Source organism: Lissotriton helveticus, chromosome 8 (assembly GCF_964261635.1).
Source record: "Lissotriton helveticus chromosome 8, aLisHel1.1, whole genome shotgun sequence".
NCBI lineage: Eukaryota > Metazoa > Chordata > Amphibia > Caudata > Salamandridae > Lissotriton > Lissotriton helveticus.
Window position 1 is genome coordinate 620,981,784 of NC_136069.1, and position 21,696 is coordinate 621,003,479.

Here is a 21,696-nt window from a genome sequence, read left to right on the forward strand (position 1 = left end):
TAATCTTGTAGTAAGTACCAATGTTTCTGTATTTCATGGCGCGTATGGAGTGGTGTGGCTCACTGGTTAGAGGCGGTAGACCCGGAAGCAGAGAACGGCCCGGGACCAGGGTTCAATTCCCGACGCAGCAGGGTCGTGGACCAGGGTCAGCAGACTCGATAATTCTCGACTCGGTGCCTACTCCAACCAGGGATCACACTCGGCAACTCTGGGCATTAGCTTGCCTCATCTCTACAACGGCCCCCCACATTCGCCGGGGATGCCTGGTTTCACCTTGGAGATACCCAGTAGGGACCATCTCACAGGGATAGCCAGGACGGGTTCCCCAGCGGTCTACAGCGCCACGACGCCGCAGGGCAGCAGTGCACTTTACAAGACACATTCATTTATAATGATGGTGTTTATGATATTTAGTTAAAAAAAATAACTGTTGTTTCACTAGCATTTTTCGTTTTTTCTCAGGCAGTAGTAGTGTATAATAACTTTTTGCAGTTTTCTTCAAATTGTTCGGTGTGTTTCCCTTTTCATTCATGAGTTCTAGAAAGTAAGGCATTCAGTGCAATTTCTCAGTAGTCTCATATTTTTAATATTGGTTTTTGGATGGCAGCTTGAGGCATGCATGAATGTGTTTATGCAGTTTGCCTCCAATGTAGTTTAGTCTGAAATGTATTGTCTTTGATATAAATGTAAAGGTTCGGAAAGTCAAGGTTAGTTTGGGAAGTGTATTAGCTTAGATTCATATTCTGGTCATTTTGATTATTTGATCAATAGAAGTTTTAGGATGATGGGTTTCGAATTGCTATATCAATAATAGATCATAATTAAACCACCTCCAGTAGATGACATGGTTGCTGAACATGTTGAATTGTTTTTCACATAACCATTTCCTTTCGTAATTTATTTGCCATTCATTCTGCATTTTCTGCAATTTCTTATTGAATGAATTCTTGATGATCTGTTGTCTAACATAATCATAATACTCCGGATTCCTTGGCATAATGGGTTGCTCCTGTTGTATACCAGTTACAAATATGTGAATAAGCACCATCATCAAATCTATGTTTAGAGTCTTCGTGTGGCACACTCCATAAAATCTTCTGTTTTCGAACGGGTGACCCACTATGGAGACGTCCCACTTGCCTACAATTTATGTGAGAGTAACGAAGGTGTAGGCATCTGTGCCAACAACTGGAGCACTGTTTTGCACCCAAAGACTGTCTATTAAGTCCTATCGCTTGGAGGGATGTAAAAGCACTAGATCTTCATAGGTATTTTTAGTTTACTTGTACTGTTGTGATGGGGACTGCTTTAACCTTTTCTGAAGGCCCTGTGTTGCAAATTTACTAACACACTGGGATCGAGGGGTGCTTCTCTATCCTTACAATGCATTGCAAATGTATCTCTTTGTTGTTAATTGCATCCACATCTTATCCACATATTGGCAGCCCATTCATTCTCACGTGCTTATTCATTTGTAAAAGTAATTTTAAGGTATGGAGAAGCGGGGCAAAGTGTCCTTTGGCACAACCATGTCCAATCAACGTGCTGCGCCAGCTGTAAGTGAAGTAAAAGAGCGGTGACCAAACAAATAGATTCTCCAAATCAAAATCTGGTATACTAAACCCATGTAAATGTAGTGTTGTGGTTGGAACTGCACTCGTCAGTGCAACGGCCCACTGTCATCCAGAACCTTAGACCCACCTCTTATGGACTCTGCAAACTCTTATCCTTGATGAAGGAGCTCCACCCCCTTGAAGGAATGCCTTCAAGGGGTTGGATACTCCATTGGAAAAGGCTGCCAAAGGTTTAGGAGGGACTCACAGGTAAAAAAGGGAAATAATGACAAGCCACTTGCATCTTTCACCCATGCCATCGCATGAAAAAAACCATCCCAAACCTCTGTTTTTGTATAGGAATGCTTTAAACCTCTGCAGAGCCAAACGTTCACTGGTATGCAATTCACACAAGGTAATTGGATATTTCCGCAGAGGAAGTAAACCATTAGCTCACCAAGACTGGAAAATGTGTAAATAAGACATATCTTGTATAACAAAAGCATAAGATAATTGAATTCTGCTTTCCAATGTTAGAATTTTAGACAATAAACATTAATATGAGCTTCTACTCGTCAGTAGGCCGATTTCCCTACTAAAAGGCCAAATTATGGATTTAGGGGAAAGAGTTTGCCGTCCAGCCAGCCACTGGACACCAAGATAGCATGAGACATTTTAGGTGCCATTCATTTTACCCTGTATTATTCATCATATATCGATGTTTTGATCTTATGAAGGATTGGGGCAGCTGATAACTCTCTGGATGCTGATAATGGTATGTAAATTTGCATATCTACTTTGAGATATAACTTGTGTGTAAACATGTTTCGTTTTGACATTCCAACTAAGAATCTGTGCCCTTCAACAGGTTACACGTCCAGGGGATCCCCTTTGAGCCCTCAGTCATCAATAGACAGTGAACTCAGCACATCCGAGCTGGAGGATGACACCATCACCATGGGATACAAACTCCAGGATCTTACGGATGTCCAAATCATGGCTCGACTTCAAGAAGAAAGTATGTGGCGTTTGTGTGTATATGTGGATTTTGTGTTTATATATTATGTTATGTGGTTTTGTAAAGCACACTATCACCCACAAGAGTATGAATCTTTTATAGCATTTCAGATCCCTGCTGACACTCCTTTAGAGATAAAGCGGATCTTGAACTATGCTAAAAATAGTGGTGCTATATTATAGATTCATGTACAATTGTGTAGTAATGACTGCAGAGCCAACGTAGTTGTGAGCAGGAACTTTATGTGAAAGTCTCAGATCCTACAGAGTGCTGAGAAAGCGAAGAGAAAAAGAGAGAGCGAGAGAGAGAGAGAGAGATAGATAAAGGTCACCTGAATCTGACAGACTGTCTGATTTCCCTCTCGCTCCTTCTAGGAGTGCTTATGGGGACGTTGGTAGCGCCAGAGGTACTGGGTACAGCAGATACCGACTTCCTTCTGCTGATAGAGCGCGTGTTCACCTGCCCAGAATTTTACCATACTCACCTGGGCTCATAAAACATACACACTTTGAACAGGTAAACTTACGCTTTACCAGTGATTTTCATGAATCTTTTAGGACCTATACCTTTGACTTACCAATCCTAGTCACAGTACCTAGAGTCCTAAGGGATCAAGGGAGTTAGAATAATAGGCAGTAAATAAACATTTACACTCGTAAAATAACCATAGACTCAGGAAGATTTGAACACTTTATCTAAATAATTTCTTAAATGTCAGGGTCCATACTAAATTAATCAGAGCTTGATCGAATAAGAATAACACCAAAGCAAGGTGATGTGAAGTTATCATGAAACGTTTCTTTAAGCATTGAAAGATAGGAAGGGCAGAAGAGGGAAACCGCACAATGACATATCCCGCTCAGCTTTATATTTAACTAGAATAGTGTGAAGACCAACCCTGGCCATGGGCTGGGATAAAGCCCCGATAGTGCAGGTGCCAACAGGATAGACAGGTGCAGACCAGAATCAGGATAAGTACAGACCAAATTGTATCAGAACAGGACCTCCGCAGGTCAGGACCGGCACCCACAGCTAAAGTATAACGCCAGCGTCACACCCTCTCTGCAGCTAACAGTCGGACCCCGATTGGGTAATCAAACTCCTTCCCAGAACCCCGATTGGGTTATCGAATCTTCTGACAGAGTGCTCCACCAGCACCTCTGCTCCCAAATCTTCTGACAGAGTGCTCCGCCAGCACCTCTGCTCTCGATCGCCTATTGAGTGCATTGGGTCAGTGACAGGTCAGCTATTCGGACAAGTCAGGCAATCTAACTAGCTAAGCCTACCTTAGTTATACCATTTTCCAGGGCAGTGTACCACCCCCCAATGTTGCAAATGTGTTAATTCCCGCAATGTTGTTGGTCAAAAGACGAGGAAAGGTCATCACACCATACCAGTTATGAGGTCATGCTCTTCAATATTCAGATTTATGTTCCTGCCCAATATTTTATTTTCCCATGCATTTTTATTCCACCCAAGAATGAATGTTCCAATATTAATACAATGTATAATTTGACATCCTCTTGGAGGTTCAGGAGGTCGAGTTCCCAGGCGCATCTTCTAGCAAGTTAGGACTTGGCATGGTTTCAGTGACAATGACTCGAGTGTTCTTGGAGTCTTGACACATGCGCTGTGTGGGTTTCAAAATGGAGTCTCAGCACATCCCAGGCCCAAAATGTGATACATACAAACATAGAAGAGAAACAGTTTTAGAACAAGAAATAAATCAATGCACTGTATACCACTTATCTCTACTCTATTCCCATTACTTTATTTTAACTACAGCGTTAAGGATTAAGCAGAACGAATAACTTAGCAAAAGCAGCAATGCAAGCTTTAGCACATGAGAACATAGAACACCCATCTTTAGGTCTAGTACGCAGAAGCAAGAAATCCCACCAAAGCAGTAAGTACGTCATGCCACGTGAGTATGAGAGACGCAAGCGCAGAAAAGTTCTCGCGTTGCGGTGGCTATTTTGGGTTAATCGAGTTACGGTTAGTAAAAAAACATATGAAACCTTCCTCTAGATACTAGAAATGTTGTGTTTTGCATTGTTAATAAGATGAAACATGTTTATTAGTACATTACTTATTATTTCGAGAGAGTTGAGTCCAAACAAGGCGCTTTACATGCTAAACCTTGCTCCATTACCGCCAGCATCCAGCTTAGTGGCAAGTTGTCGGGCACCTGGGTATGAACTCTCACAATCTTATTCATATTCCACCAGTTGCAGCGATTTACACGGACAGCAAAGCGTTACAGCTCGAGCCAGGGCAGTGCGAGCCTTGACAAGACAGAGGGTCCTGGCGCAGGGGCACGAGGGAAGCATACTACAGATTGTTATCCTTAATTTCTGGTGTTTGTACTTTAAATTTTCATCAGCATTATTTCCTTAGTGAATTCATGCTGTGTTTCCTAGTATGACGTCACAAGTGAGGCTTTGTAGCTTTTGTGAGGAGTGTTGTGTTTACATAGATGAGCTTGAATCTACCTTGCACTTGATGGTGGTCTCTACTTGTTTGTGGACAGTTTCTTGAAGTGTTAGAGTTGATCCCATGTTAACCACAAGATCACTGCAGATAAAAGAAGAGATCTTTACTCGAAGACTAGTGCATCTAACTCAGAAGACTAACAGTTATTCTGGTCACGCCTAAACCTACATGGATATAAAGGCTGTCTGCATGAATTTAAGCAGAATGTTCCAATTATAAGTAACTGCAAATGGTAATATGCATTGTGACTGAACCAAGCAGGTGTTTGCTTCCTTCGGGCGCATAGGGTAATCTATCAGTTCTGTGGGATGCCCCATCCTCTTCTCTGCATTAGTCTTTGGCTGCCCCGCCCACAAACAAGAAATCATCAAGGTAATGCAACACACCATCCTTTCAGTTTTCAACCCACTGTCTCTGTTGAAACAATTTGCTGACCTATTCAAAAACAAGATGACACATCACACAGAGGCAGAAATGCTTTATTTAGCTGAAAAGCTAATTAATTGGGAATCTTCTCTCTGGGTAATCAGATGTACCAGAAATCAATTTTGGTATCTGCGGCATAGGGCGTTACAACTTAGAATATTCAAATGTATCTATGTAATGCTTGAGTGCGTTGCCATCCTTGTAATAATACAGGTGATGTTTCATCCAGAATTGTACCTGTTTTTATTTAGGGTCCAGGTCAAATATGAAATTTTCTAGAGGTAGTTTGCCAAGTATACCCACCTCCATAAACAGTGTTATATCCTTGTCTTTGGTTGCAACGCCTGTGGGTGGTGACTTACTGACTTACAAATTGCTGCCACATGTTTCTCTGAGGCCACTGATAAGAAATCTAAAACATCAATTCATACTTTCTATGAGAAAAAAAAAACATCCTCTCAATGATCTCAATCGCAATTTATCCATAAATGTTGGTGGAAATTAAATTGTTCCTTTAAATAGTCACACACTTGGAGGACTTTTCTTTTCTGTCCTGGTGTTTGCAAAACTTTACTTTTTGGCGCCTCTTACCTTTTTTGCTCATCCTTCTGACCAGTACTTTTTTGGTCCTGTTTTTCCTTTGCACTCATGTCTTGCATAACCATCACTGTACTCACTGCAATTGCATGTGGGACCACATGCTGCCACCTCCAAATAGAACTGGGTTGAGATCTGTTGCCACTACAGTCCATTTCTCCTCAGCCTTTCTGCAGTCATTTATTGTGATTATTTTGCCTAGCTAATTGATGATCCTCTTTGTTTTCTAAAGATTTTATTGTACTGACACCAATCATAATTGCTTTTGTTGACATGATGTCATGTCTGAACCTATTTTCATTTGTGTGAACCAGTGGCACAACAAAACTTGACGGGGGCCCACTGCAAAGTACATGGGGCCCTCCCCTGGCCCACCATATACCATTTTGGTCCCAGACCCGGTCAGTGTACTGTGCTGACGGGGTTCCCTGGAGCACGGTCCCCCCACCCCACACTGTGGGGACAAATGTTAAGCCATTGGTGTGAACCATATAGGAGGCTCTCTTCACTAACAAAATGTGACCTTGTATCCAGAGCCAACATCCAGTTGGTTTATATATGCAGGGGCTTCATCTCTCTGTCTACTTGTGTAGGGCTGAAAGTCCCTTGGCAGCCTTCTTTCTCCCCATGTTATCTTTTTGGCAGACCCTATATATTTTCTGGTGCTGGACGCCAGTGCCGCTAGACTCTTGCACCAGTACTGTTCATGTTATGGCATGTTGCCTACCAACAAAGTGCTAGTACACCTAATTTGGTACTCATTTTCGCATGGGAGACTACCGTCTCTGAGATAAGTTTATGACACTACTAATGGTTGGTGACAGCAGATCATAGTAGTGGTGTACAGCCCTTTCGACTTGAAAATTCCCTACAGACAATCCTTGTTATGATGTTGTATTGTGTCATGACTGAATCCCTTCATTCTTTATGATTGCATTTGGAGTAGATCCTCGTATTTAGGTAACATGTAAGGTGGGATACCTATGTTGTGGTCCCACCTATGTGTATGTAGTGTCTACATTAATATAATGATACATATGGACAGTAATAGCCACACCTACATGCTCTCTAATGTCCTTCACTTGGGAATTCATTTTGAAGCCTAGTGTGCCATACTGAATCATCCTCTGGAGCTGTGAACATTTGTTACAAGTGACTGAAACTAAACAGATTCTAGCCGGTTAAGGTGTAGCCTAGCCAGAGAGTAACACTGGGACAGTGACTGTGGCCTGGAGGCATAGCCAGGGATACACACCTCATTGAAAGGCTTGAACAGCCTCAGTATCCCCTGTATTATGTGTTTTGCAGACATTTTCCTCCATTCATTAATTTATATAAGGAAAAGGACTGTTTCAAATATTAAAGGTTTAATGGAGCAGGGGCCAACCAGAAGACAAAATGTTCTTCCCTGTGACTCATTCCCCCCCTAACATTTTGGTAACTTAATTAAACAATTGTACTAAAATAATGATCTCCGAACCTGGATAGAAACTGTCCCCTCCAGCATATCTAGTTTTCACTGTTTACTTGTAGAAGTGCTGCACACCACAGGAGAAGAAGGTGAGGTCCTGAGTCTGAATCTTTGGCTGTCTCCATTCTAAGGTAAGTTTTATACTATGAAAACGTAAAAGAAACAGGTTTCCCTGGTTAGCCATACACAGAGTTCACCAAAAGCACAGTGCCATGAGTAGGTCAGTCTACTGCCAAGGCCAGATGCTGGGAAGTGGTTCTCTACCTGATCTGCCTTCCCCTTAGTATGCAGTGCCCAAACCTAGTTGTGATTTGTGCTGCATACCATGTGAAAACCTCTTCACCAACGCCCAATGATCATCAGAGACCCATGTTTCTACACCCTTACATCAGTCAACTTATCAGTACCAGTGATAGTGTGATGTTTGCGTACCTGCGCCCTGCTAATACCTCAACTTCACTAGTGATTGATGATTGTGAGTCCCATGTGCCTACACCCTCGGTTGCCGCATTATTTCTTCAAGTGACTGCCAACCATTTATGGTCCGTGTAACCCATCTTTTGGATGCCCCATCATTTTTTCAAGGGATTGTTGCCATTAAACCCTGACCTTCATGCACAGCATCACATCTTGAAGTAAGGCTGTCAAATCTATTGGTCGTGTTGGTGGAGGCTCTTTCTCCCATTGTGATATAAAGCAGTGGAATTACTTGACTGATGAACTTCTTCTTGTTTCTCAAATTAACAAGCCTTTTGCAAGCATTTGAAGAATTTATTTTTTCCCCATTTCAACCCTCCTCCTTTTGTCTGCAGTCTGATCTCATATATTAATAGCACACAATTGCTAGGTGACTGTGCTTTAGTAACATTTTAACATTACGTTCAAAAGTTTAAGCATGCCAGACCTGTGTGCCTCCACCTTGCACTTGCTGCTCACCTTTCCATCTACCCACAATGGCCATCTCAATAGGCAGTGTTGGGTATAGATCTTGACTGCTGCCTGTCATCCCTTGTGCCCTGTACTGCCAACATCACCGCTCTCTTGATATCAAGAAAATGCAATCCACATGTGTGCCCGGTCATCCCTGCAGAAAAAGTCAAAGTCTGGCGGGTACCACATTTTCATAACTCAGACACCAGAAAAGTGAGACCTTCACATGGCTACTGATTTGTGGAATGCACCAAGGAATGTAATCACTGTCCCCATGCATAAGCAGAGAATAGTTCAATTACAGAGTGGTTTAGGAATCAGATCATATTAAAATGACTATGCACATTCCCCTAATAAGAATGAAAAATAGTTGTATACCTTTTACAAAAATAAACTTGCCAGGGCATTCTACTTTTTGAAAGTCATGCATATAGTACTCAATTAGGATTTCCTGTCTCCAAAGGTCTAGGATGTTCACCCCTATTACCCCTGAAAATCAGTCTGAACAGGGGGTACTGGGCAATTTAATGAACTGACAGTAGTAACTAATTCCTGTGTTTGCGAAGAAAGTGGCAATACTTATTAAAAGGATTATCTATGACATCCTTTGACTCAGTCATGCCCCAGAGAAGTAGCTATATAATTCCCGAATATCCTTCATTCGTGGCACTTTTGAGTCCAGAACGTCGTCAATTTCGATGCACCAATCAAATAATTGAGTCGATATGTAGGAATGGGACTATCTGAGTCTTTATAAAACTTAGTCCAAGGCATATCATTTAAGCTTAGAGGTTTATTCAAATGTAACAGCATTACATAAGGCAAAAATAAGTTAATTCATCAATAGCAATCAATGGGTCAATAGTAAATCAAAATCAAATAATGTGAGAGGAGCTACATATGGTCAACCTCCAAAGAAAGCAAGCAGTCAGAATTAAGTATAGTTCAAAAAGAGAACTGGCATGGTCTCCACAGTTAAAAGGCACGGAAAGCTTGAAGAATTATATCAATAACCAGACTAGCATAGAGTCTGACTTCTAAGGAAACCCAGAAAGAAGCCAGTCACATTCAGTGGTGAGATGTGACATAATTGGGTTGAACTAGCAATGTATCATTCTAAAAAGTCAACAAACATAATATAGAAGATACACCACAATAGATACATGTAGTAACACCTACTTCAACTGTCTATTAAGGAACGAGGTATGCATAGGAAAAGCAGGAAATGAGATGACATTTATATAATACAGAAATACAATAGACAGTACAACTTATGACTGTACCCTAAGAAAGACTTGAGCAAAGGTCCTTAAACTTTACAAAGACAAAAACATACTGAACATGGCTTCCTCAAGAGGAACACAAACTAATACAACTTGTTAATACAGAGACCATGGATTAGGCTTCTACTCCACTAATTTTCTTAAATGGAAATGGAAAAACACACAGCACACATACACATGGAAAAACTTGTTTACATCAAATGAAAGCGCACATTTCTTTTTGCACATAAGAATAGATGTCAGTGTAAGTTGGCTTCGGCCTGGCCATGCTAACTAAACAATGTCTAAGTTAGTCATTATTTTCTAATTAGTATAAACATTCTAACATCATGAGTTCGGTGTCACTTTTGACCACATTTCTCCTGCCATTACTACTACTGCTTTGAACACAAGCTATACTTCTACTTTACTGTTTCCTTATCCACTGCTATTGTTTCAATTCTCTTTTGACTCCTTCACCTTCCTGGCACTGCCCTACACTCCTCTGACCCGTAATTCCTCCTTGTCTTTTGCACCATAATTTCTTTCACTGCATTTCTATTCAATGAAACTGTAGCGTCTACTCATTACAAACTCCACATTTTCCTCCAACCTATCTTCTCCTTTTTACATTCTTTTCACTCCCCTTCTTTTATGTATCTTGCCTTTAGATCTCTCTCTTCTGTTCCCTCTTTGCTGCTTTCCATTTCCTGCATCCTGCATCTGTGTGCATTCTCCCATTGCTCCCTACTTTCTGTCGTCTGTAATGAAGCAGTTTCTATGTTCCTCACTTACCATCTCTTTCTTTGACCCTTACCGCTTGCAGGACCGGTTGCACCCTTGCTTCTCCTCGGTCTTTCCTGTATTTCCACAATCACTTCATTTCCAGCTTTCATCATTTTTCTACATGTCTTTTTGCCCCTTGGCATCTTCTCGTTCTCCTTTGCACTCCTACTCCCATATACTTGAGTACATTGTATCTTATCACGGTCATGATCTTTGTCATAAACATTTTCTATTACTTACTCCCCTTTTGAGGTCTCTGGCGTGTTCTTATCCACTCTGCACAGTTATTCATCACGACCTCCTTTTGATATAATACATATTGTCACACCACTCTTGCTAATATATTCAATTCCTTCTCCATTGCCTATGCCTGTAGTGCTCCTCAGTAGCCTAAGACTCACCGGAGCTGTTCTCCTCCTCTGTTCATCTACTGTCTAGCTCAGATGATGATTTCAGCGGTTTCAAATCCATTGCTTCCTTTTTTTTGTAAACCTTCTTGATGTTTTGTATCATTTTTCTTTCAATCACCTATTGCATTTATGTCACATCTCCGCTACTGATATAATTGAAAAATTCCATCTTTTCTGGCCATTATTAACACAGAGGGGTCGATTCCGATCCGGTAAAATTCCCGTCCGTACGATTCGCATCCGGAGCCGTTTCCGTACGACTCGTACACACACCGTACGACTGGCCGAGTACGATCCGGACCGGGGTTTCAGGACGCGATTCGTACGGTCCACGCCAGGTAAGGGCGATTCGTACGGAAAAGCACACATTCACATACACACCGAACGGTGCGTACCCCTCCATGATTGCAGGGGTACGCCCCGTACCCCTGCGATCATAGGGGGTACGCAATGTACACCCAGCGGACATGGGGTACGCATCGTACACCCAGCGTACATGGGGTACAGTGCGTAAACCCCAAGATCGCGGGGTACGGTGCATACACCCAGTGATCGCAGGGGTACGGGGCGTACCCCTGCGATCATGGGGGGTACGCACCGTACCCAGGAGGGGCCGTTCCGTACCTGTTTCAGGGCGAACTCTGCTTTTACGGCTGTTTTCAGCTCCCGTAGAAAAAGGGTCGTACGGTGCGTACCCGACACGAATCGTACCTGCCGGTTTGGAAAAAGCAGCCGCGAACCGTAGAGATGTCGCGTGTACAAGCGGGTTCCGAGGGAGATTCGTACGGGGATTTCATTTGTACGGTCCCTGTACGATTCGTGTGGAGTCCAGCTCCCGGTACGGATCGTACTTCGTCGTACGTACGGGGGACGTTGCAGGGTACGATTCGTGAAAAACGCTCCGAACGGCAATTCGGAGCACTTTTTACAGGATCGGAATCGACCCCAGAATTTATTGTGCGTTAGTAACCCCCACCTCACCCACAGCAGCAGCCCTGGTATGTGGCAGGCATTCTGCCATCCCTCTAAGCTGCCCTCATGCAGCTCTGACCCCAATCTCGCTGATATAGGGCGCTCTTGCTTGTCCACACATTGGAATGCTTTTCTGCTTTGTAAAAGAGAAAAAACCTGGTGAGCTACTTTCTCTCTCTCACATATAGGTGTAATTCACTGTATCTTTTCTCATATCTTCCTTTTTAACCCTTGTGGTCTTGGCGATCTGTTTCCTGACTGATGATCAGGGCACAAGTCCTATAAAAAGAAGTGGGGGGACTGAGGAAGTAAAACAATATGCAAATGACCCCATGACGTCACGACTTAGCGCTATAAAAAATAATAGGGCTAAAAGTAAATCTTAAACCTCTGCGCACTATTTGTGCAGGTGCTGCTGAACGTGTTCTGGTGTCTGAATATTACACTTGGACAAGTTCAGCATATTTTAGTGGGGCCCAACTTCTTGGCAGGGGGGGATGGCATGCACCCTGTGAAAAGAGTGGGGGGGATGCCGTGTACCTGCGTGTACCCCCGACTCGAGCCCTACTGATGATAAACTATACATCTGAATCCCACTTGGCTTCACTTTCTAGTGATCCGGTGGCCGTTGTCTCCCACTATCCTACTTGCCCCATGGAAGGTAGTGTATTCACCCTGCCTCCTCTGACTTGGCTTCCAGTATGCATGCCCTACGGTGCTTTCAGGACCTGGTGTATGGAACTCCAGACTTAATCATAGAACAATTCTGTGACCTGTGTTCAATCCTGCTTTCAACTACAAGCCCCCTCTCCTCCTCAGCGGCAATACAGACCATTGTTATGGTGCCAAGGTTTAATCCACAAATTGCGGAAACGTACAAACATGCAGTCACCCAAGTACTTTGCAAAAGTCGTTCTTTGTTTAATAAAACACAACTTTTCAAAGCTACTACATACACAACTTTTGCAGCTAGAGTCGCTTTCAGCTGGGGCATATATAACCAGAACTTGCACACCTGAAGCCTCACAGTGCACATATTCTGATTTGATTGAATCCTGAGAGATCACTTAATGCAACCACATTCTGCAATGCTTCTCAGAAGTTTTAACATTTTAATAACAACTGATGTATGTTTGATGAACTTATCTGTGTTATTTTGTTTCATAGCCTGTTTGCTCGGAAGAGCAAAAATGTATGCAAGTTTGTTTTTAAAGATAATTTTCTTTAAGGTATATTTATTCATGATAAAATACAATTTGCCTTCTTAAGTGAAATGATACATTATCTAAAGTGTCAAACTGAAGTGCTTTATACAATGCAATGAAATTACAATACAATACAATACCATACACTCAGGTCCAACCTCTGGTCATTCAATAACAAATCCACTGCGCATTGTAAATTACTTGCTTCGTGCTGCAATCACACATTGCATAACATATGTGTTAATTTATTTTACAGGTCTAAGGCAAGACTATGCTTCTTCTTCAGCATCGATATCCAGATACAGCTCTAGTATATCATTACATTCTGCCAAGAAAGGGACATGTAACAGTGACCAAGAGTCTGATCGATATAGTCTTGAAGACGAAGAGGAAGAGTTTGATAACTTGCCACCTCCTCAACCTAGACTGGCCCGTTGCACCCTACAGAGGGGGATTCCTCACTCCCAGACTTTTTCCAGTATCCGGGAATGCAGAAGAAGCCCCAGTTCCCCCTATTTGCATCTAAGCAGTTTTCAGCAGCAGTACAGTTATTCTCCTCAATCCCAAACCTCCGAACAACTCCCCAACCGGACCATTGGAGGTAAATTTGATTTTATGCTGCAGATTTAATTTTAAAAAATGGATGTCTTAGCAGAGAGACACATGAAGTATGTGTCAGGGCTTACGTTATCTCACCTATGCTGAATGTTTTGTCTTATACCAAGTTAAATTTGACAAAAAATCTTTTCTCTTGGAAATCCATGATACCGAGCCGTACCGCCCATCTCAAAATTACTTCTGTATGTGTTGCACGCATATATTAGTATGATTAAAGAAATTATTTCTAAAGTTGTCTACAGCATGAAAAAAAAACGTTTTTAATTTGTTAAAAGTGCCAATTCCTCATAGATGTTCAAATACATCAGTCAGTTTGCCTAGTAGTGCACCGAGTCTGATGGCAAATGGCACCAAGAAGCCAAGTAAACAATTTACAAAGTACTCCATACCCCAGCAGGTGCCTGAGCCTCTCGTGCTCAATCCATAGCCAAGAAACTTTCTTTAACTTGTCCATTTTGTTCTCCATTTCAGAAATAATTGAGCCATTCATGTTTCAAGGTTTATGGCTCTCAAAAAATATTATTAGGTATTGTACGTTCAACATTTACTATGCTCTCTAGATGTAAAACACACATTAAATTATCTGATTAGTGATGATCAAACTTTGTTGTTCTAGCTTATCAAAAATCCATTGGAATATTATGACATAAAACTCTTTAAAATTGCAAAGTAAGCGATCCTTCTGAAAGCTCTTAAATAAAAAATATAATTCGACATTGCTTCAGAAAGCAATGAACCAGGTTGTTCAAAAATATAGAATAAAAGGTAGTCTAACTATATACCAGGCCATCACAATATTACATAATTTTCATTAAATTAGCTGACAATGACTTAGAACCTTTTGCTATAAGGTCTAAAACTGTAATGGCCCAGCAGGGATCAAAGCAGACAAACAAGGGGAAATCCTACTATCTTCCCTCCGCATAATAAATGGCTTTATCCTAAATGGACGAACAGAAGGAGACATTCCGGCATCCTTCACAAGAAAAGGTAACCCCACCGCTTCTATATTAGACTACATGATCTGCAGTTTAGTTCTGCTTGATAGGGTCACAAAATTAAGTACAACATTTTATCATGGAAGTGACCACGCCATATTAAGACTTAAAACCGAAATAACATTGCAACGCACATCTTCGGGATTTTTCATGCACGTACAAAGTTCAGTACTCATGAATCAGGCCCAGAGGAGAATATCATGGGCATCCACCACTTTCAACAAAATCAACCATACAATTGACAAGGCAAAGGTATTACAATTCACACATTCCTCTGATCCAATAGCAAATTTCGAAATAGTGCTCAATAAAATAATACAAGGTCTACAGGCAAATTTAAAATCTCAAGACAACAGAGCTATATCCAAATAAGAAAGGTCCAAGACAAAAGAGCCACTGCATTAAACAAATTAATTTGCATGCAATTTCAAAACCCTTCAAAGACAAGAGAATTGGAAATCAATCATCTAAGAAAACAACGGATGAGAAAAAAAAAGCTGCGAAAATCACAGCAGGATAAAAACTGGGTCCAAATTCAAATGGCAATAAAACAAAACAATACTCGTGTGTATTGGAGCTTAATAGCCAAACAAACAGGTACTAAGAAATCCTTACAAGCATCACCAGTTCCTCCGAGGGAATGGGAAAAGTTCCTACCTAACTTATATAAATCAAATCGGAATCATGAAAATCTGAATTATTCTCTAGGTTCGCAGATGAAAAATAAGCAACATATTTTTCCTCCTATGGCCCGTCAAATCGAGTATCACATAAAAAAAGCAAGAGCATCAGCTGCAATGGGCCCGGATCAAATTCCGATGAAGGCACTTCAAAGTAATCCAGAGGAATGGAGCAAATTCTTAGCGCCAATATTCTCACATTGCTCTATTACCAGGAAAATTCCCAAATCATGGAAGGGGCGTATAGTCATCCCAATTTATAAGAAAGGATTCCAGCTGCATCCAGGCAACTACAGACAGTTTGCTCTGTTGGACTCAATAGGAAAGATCTTTGCAGCAAGTGTTCTGGATCACCTTAAAGATTGGGCCTTTTCTTCAGGAGTGATCCCTCCTAATCAGGCCGGGTTTAGACAGAAACACTCAGTATCGGACAACATAGCGATTTTACAGACTATTATTGATAAATATGTAGTCCTGAAATTGCAAGTTGTCTATGCGGTCTTTGTTGATTTTTCAACAGCATTTGATAGAGTAGATAGATAGACCAACACTCTTGAAGAAACTCCGAAACCTGGGAATCCCAGAAAATCTTCTATATCTTATTATTTCACTACACTCCGAAACGTGGTGTCAAATAGAACTGGGACAAGAAAAGGGACTTACCAGTCCAATCGCTACACCAAATGGTCTCAGACAAGGCTGCCATCTGGCTCCCCTCCTCTTTTCATTATACCTTAGTGATCTCCCAGACAGCTTTCTTCAAGTCATAAACTTTCCCCCGAAGATAGCATCATGTAAAATACACACCATGATGTACGCCGATGAAGCTGTTATTTTTGATCTTACCCCTTTCGGACTACAAAGTAACCAAGACGTTCTAACAAGATATACAAAGGAAAATTTCTTGGTTCCAAATACAACCAAAACGAAAATATTCCCATTTAGAGGTAGAAAGCATTACACAAACTACAACTGGATACTGGGAGGAGAAACACTAGAAGTGGTAAAAGAATATATCTATTTGGGGCGGATCCTTAATCAATCACTAGGAAACTCAACCCACCTGCAGAATTTAAACTGTAAAGCAGATATCCATGTGGGAGCGCTCCAACGATTATACTCTTCTTCCGGCAAAGACACTTCCATTCTTTACTACAGGTTTACAGCTTAACCGCATGCGTGCGGGCGGAATTCCGCCCGTACGCTGGGTTTTGCGAACCCGCACTTTACGTGACGAGCTGGGCTCGTCATGAGCGTGCGAGGAGGCTACGCCATGACGAGACCAGCTCGTCATGAGCGTCGAAGGGGTTAAAGATTCCTCCAATTTTATTGTACGCTCTGGAATATATCCCAATTACCCAGTGGCAACAAACACAAACGAAAGAAGGAAAAATTCTCCGTAAACTGGCTAAAGTCCAACAAGACGTCCCTGCACAAGCCCTGCATTTAGAATGCTCCTTAGTCATTTCTTTTGCTAAAGCAATTACGAATCTATTAAGATGGGCGTACAATCTCCTTCATGCAGACCAAGGCACCTTAAGATTTTTAGTTAAAAAAAGACATTTGAGATCGAATTTACAAAATATACTCTAAACCAGAACTTGATTATTGCTTTTAAATTTTCTAATTGCGCACTTGCACTTGTGAAATCATGGTTTCCTGCCCAAATGAAACTCTTCCTGAAACATCTGACGCCAAGGATAAGTTATGATCTGGACATTTCGCACTGCTCCAAACTACACCTCTACGTACATTACGCAGAAGCCATTACATACAAACAGGTTCAATAATATATTCATTTTTCCTTAAGGCACGGAATTCAGCGGTGTATAATTCTATTGAGGTTTGGGCTACTCCCTTCTAATTCACTGACTTCTAAATGGACTCATAAAGAACATGTTACCAGCAACTGTGAACTTTGCAATGGTGGTGTGCAAGACTTAAACCATGTACTGTCGGTATGCCCAAACCCGATATTGGTTGAGGCAAGAAGGCTCTATATGAAACCAATACAAATGAAATACAACAGCGCATCTGTGCAGAATCTGATCATGCTTTTTAACCTTCCCCCCCTGATGAATTTGTGTGCCATAACCTGCTTACATTTTTTAAATCTTTTTTAAATATGTATTGATTGTTTTATGTGAATATTAACAGCAATTGTTCTGTATGAAATTTGCTGTTCTCAGGAGAGCTAAATCAAATAAACTAAACTTGATTTGATTAATGGCCCATGCCAATACATAGATGTTAAGTCCATTAAAGTAAGAACCAACAGCTTTCTAAAAAATATTGAATGGCCAACAATCTGAACATTGGTTTCAATAGACCTCACCTTTCCTCTTACAAATCAGGGTGCAAGTAGATTAAGTGTGTTATGGCTTCCATTTTCACACCACCTAGATCACAGAACAAGTGTATGGGGAGAGGAGTTGGCCTAACGGCTAGGGCGGTCGACTTCAAATCTGGTAAACTGGGTTTGAATCTCGGCAATGACACCGAACATCCTGTGATTGTGGGCAAATCACCTAATCTCCCCATGCCTAACAAAAATTAATGTGTCCTCATGTAATGCAGCTGGTGGCTGTGTACAGCACTCTGATACCCGAAATCTTCGGATCAAGTTGGCACAATATAAAACGCCATTCAATTTTTTTTAAAAGCATCTGTGAAAATGTGTTTATGTGATACCGATTACATCGAAGCCAGAAAATGTTTTGTCTGATCTCTCGCAATTTTTTTTACTCCAGTATGATTGTGGGTTTAATTAAGAATAACCTCCCAAGATGTACTTCACAAACCTGCTTTCAGCAATACGAACGTAAATGATCCCTAACCACTTGCTTAAATTTACAATAAGTAATTTTTTGACACTACATCAATCATATAATTTACCCGAACGGCACCATCACTTGATCTGTCTTCTCTGGGACGTATAGACCACAGATCTTTTGCTGAAATAATATAGATGTTTTACCTAGGGTACAAAATAGGTAGCCTCAGTCTGACGAACACATTCATCTTAATATTTTGAACACCACTTTTTAGGTGTTTGCTTATTTAAGAAGGCATGAGCACTTTGCCCGAGTCATAGTCACACGTGCTAAGTACATCTGTTCAAATTCTGGGTCATTGATTCCGAGGTGTATTATGTTTGCTTTTCATTGAGTATAATTGCAGGGCAAACATGAACTCATTTGGTTAACGTTTCAGTACAAAAGAAAATATATATAATTTTGTCCCAGTTGCCTTCATTTAATCCTTTCTTTAATTTTGTAGGATTTGTATTCATGTTCTACATGTATTGCAGTTTTTTCCATGTCCCTCCTTTCTGATATAGCATATAGTGCATACATTTGTGGTACTGTTACCTTGTCTCAGCAGGAAATGAAAGTAATGCGAAATCTTTCAGGTAAGCTATACTAAATCTATGAATAATTAACTTGAATTATCCGCTAAAATTCCCATTATGGAGGATTGCTTTGTATGGCATTGAAACTATTTGCCGTGCATCGAAATCGACTGTGAATAATCTGATTTTCTGCCTCCTGTAATGCTTGTAGATTCCCACCACTGTCTTTGTTTGTTTCAGACAAGCTCCGGAGAAGCATGCCTAATTTAGCTCGTATTCCAGTAACCAGTAACATCAGCTGCAGTAGCAACAGCCCCACAGCCACCATTGTCTCGCCCATCACTGTAAGAAACAGCCAGAGCTTTGATTCCAATTTGCATGGCGCTGCTAATGGGATTTCAAGATTACAATCGAGCAGTGAGTATTTCTTCCTTTGCTTTGCATATTCACACACTCCCCTCTAAATCTTTTTGTCCTTCAGCCTGCCTTTAATACCTCAGTTTTTCTTATTTTAAAGACCCCAGTCCCTGCTCCTTTGCAAGCTCCCGATCTCTTCTCATATCTGTCTTCCCTTCTCTGCTGGCTCCAAATCACTCTTCATAGTCAATTGTGTTTCCTTTGTATGGTTTTAAGATTGATTCACTATATTGTCCCTACACTTCCTATGTTGTGTCTCTTGTTCTTTTCTACAGCCAAGGGTCACTATGTCAATTCAATTAATTCTTACTTGTCGACTCATTCCTTTTTTTCTTTTTTGCTCTTTGCCCTCCTGGCATCCAACAAATGTACATAACGTCACCCATTTGCACCACCCTACTTTTTGGCACTTGCCTCATGGGGGGTCGTCTTTCACTTCACACACAATCCAGAAGATTAGGAATGACATTAAGTACCATGCATGTACTCCAGTCAACACCTGAGCGTGTTCCCCCTACCAGAGAGCGCCCTCTGCAGCATGAACCTTGTTTGGTAACATTTCTAAATCTGACTTGGGACCAGCTTTCACAAGCTATAGCCTCACCCTTCTTCTCAGACCTGCTGCCAACATACCTGGATGTATGATGTTACAACACGATCAAAGTGATCGCGGTACATCACAACGCATCTTTTACAACGCAAGTCGTTACCACGACTTGCGCTGTATGGTGCTGGACTAAGGAATAGTAAGATTTACTATTCCAACTCCAGCCTACGTACAAATTCCTTAGTCTAGAGCGCCCTCCAGCTCAAATCGTGGTAACGACTTGCGTTGTAAAAGACGAGTCGCAATGGCACTGCGCCGCTTTGACCGCGTTGTGAAGGATGTTTACCACATACCTTGCCAGGAAACACACTCATGACGTGTTTTTAGTTGTACCATAGATGGGCCATGCTTAGCTGGAATCTAAAGAATGCTAAAGTGATTCTGGTATTTTACTGACCTTTGCTGGTCGTTTTCTATCAAGAAAGTTAAATAGAGGCAGTTGCCAGAAAAATTTAAAATAGAAAGTCCCTCAACAGAAAGCAATTCTGGTATTTTACTGACCTCTGCTGGTCGCTTCCTATCAAGACAGTTAAATAGAGGCAGTTGAACAGAAAAAAAGTCCCTAAGCGGAAGCAGCAAGTCCTAGGGCTAATCTCCAGAGCCCACAAAGTATATACTAAAGTATATACTGAAGTATATACAAGAGGTCTCAAATGCTCTACCTAAAAATGGGTGTAATTAACAAATTATAACGAAATGCATTGTCACCCAGACACTGCTATGCGCAACATCATAGATGATGCACTCAGAGGGCAAACATTGCATGGTACTACTCTTGGTCATGTCCTCAGCCTTCAATTTGACAAATCGCAACATCCTCTGACACACTTTATGCCAAATTATGGGTATCAGTGCCACAGTATTAAAGTGCTTGGAAGACACATTAAAATAGGTAATTTCATAGCACTCCATAAATGTTTCTTTGGCAGTTTCTGAGCTTCTTGCTTGTTAATTTAATGTTCAACTGTTGTGTTGTACCTTAGGTGAGATTTTCTCTAGCACTAGAATCGACTTCCACCAAGACGTGGACAATACACCGCTGTACCTGCAGATCAACAGAACAGAACATTGACACTTCAGCCTAGTGTCTATTTGATAGGAGCTCCTCGACTTCCAAGATGAGCTTTATACTTAGGAGACAAAAGCCTGAGCTCATTCAATCATTACTAAGCTACTCAAAGGTTGAGTTGCTAAACTACACCCTCTATGTGTCTTCCTTAAGATTACAAAATCTGCAAAATCTCTAGGTTTCAGATTTAACAAATATCTCAATCTGGGCCTCTACAGCAAGGAAATCACCAAAGGTGCCACATTTAAATGGAATCTACCTTAACAGTAGAACCTCACTCAGAACATAACTTAGAATCTTCCATTCAGGCATTAGTGATTGTTTCTAGAGTACAGGAATGCTCCTCTAACTGATCTATCTGTCCTGCCTAACTCTTCCCACTGCTATGCTTGCTGCAGTCAGGCTGATCATTCATATGAGAAAATCCCACAGAATCACTTCTCATATAAGCTTCCTTATATGACGAGCACCGAAATCATGCTCCACTTTATAGGCCTAAATCACATAGCAAGCCATATGCCTACATCCCCACCATCTTGAAAAACTAAAAAACCTGCACATATCCAAAGACAAGCATTGGCAATGCCAATAGGTCTGGCTTTAAAGGATTGCTTTATGGTAATATAGAGTATTACAAGTAAATAGCTTGGATATAGATATGTATTTGTGTGGAAGCAGACAGCATTAAAATAATATTGGTGTAGGTTAAAAGGTCAGGTGACAGTTGCACTGCAAGCCAAACCTAAAAACAGATGTAGGTTAATGACTGCCCTCCTCCCATCTTCACTGCTGCCAGAGAAAAACAACATTAAGGGGCCGATAAGGATTGCGG

General features: G+C 41.2%; 1 protein-coding gene across 2 annotated transcripts in view; it reads left to right on the plus strand.

The window, feature by feature from the left end:
* The window catches only part of SLAIN1 (SLAIN motif family member 1), a 174,078-nt gene that overhangs the window by 136,464 nt on the left and 15,918 nt on the right, over window positions 1-21,696 (plus strand). For both annotated transcript variants that reach the window (XM_078657480.1, XM_078657481.1), the window contains exons 4-6: window positions 2,422-2,571; window positions 13,380-13,724; window positions 19,012-19,188. In XM_078657480.1, the coding sequence (XP_078513606.1) occupies window positions 2,422-2,571; window positions 13,380-13,724; window positions 19,012-19,188 (672 nt within the window). The remainder of the gene's footprint in view (window positions 1-2,421; window positions 2,572-13,379; window positions 13,725-19,011; window positions 19,189-21,696) is intronic.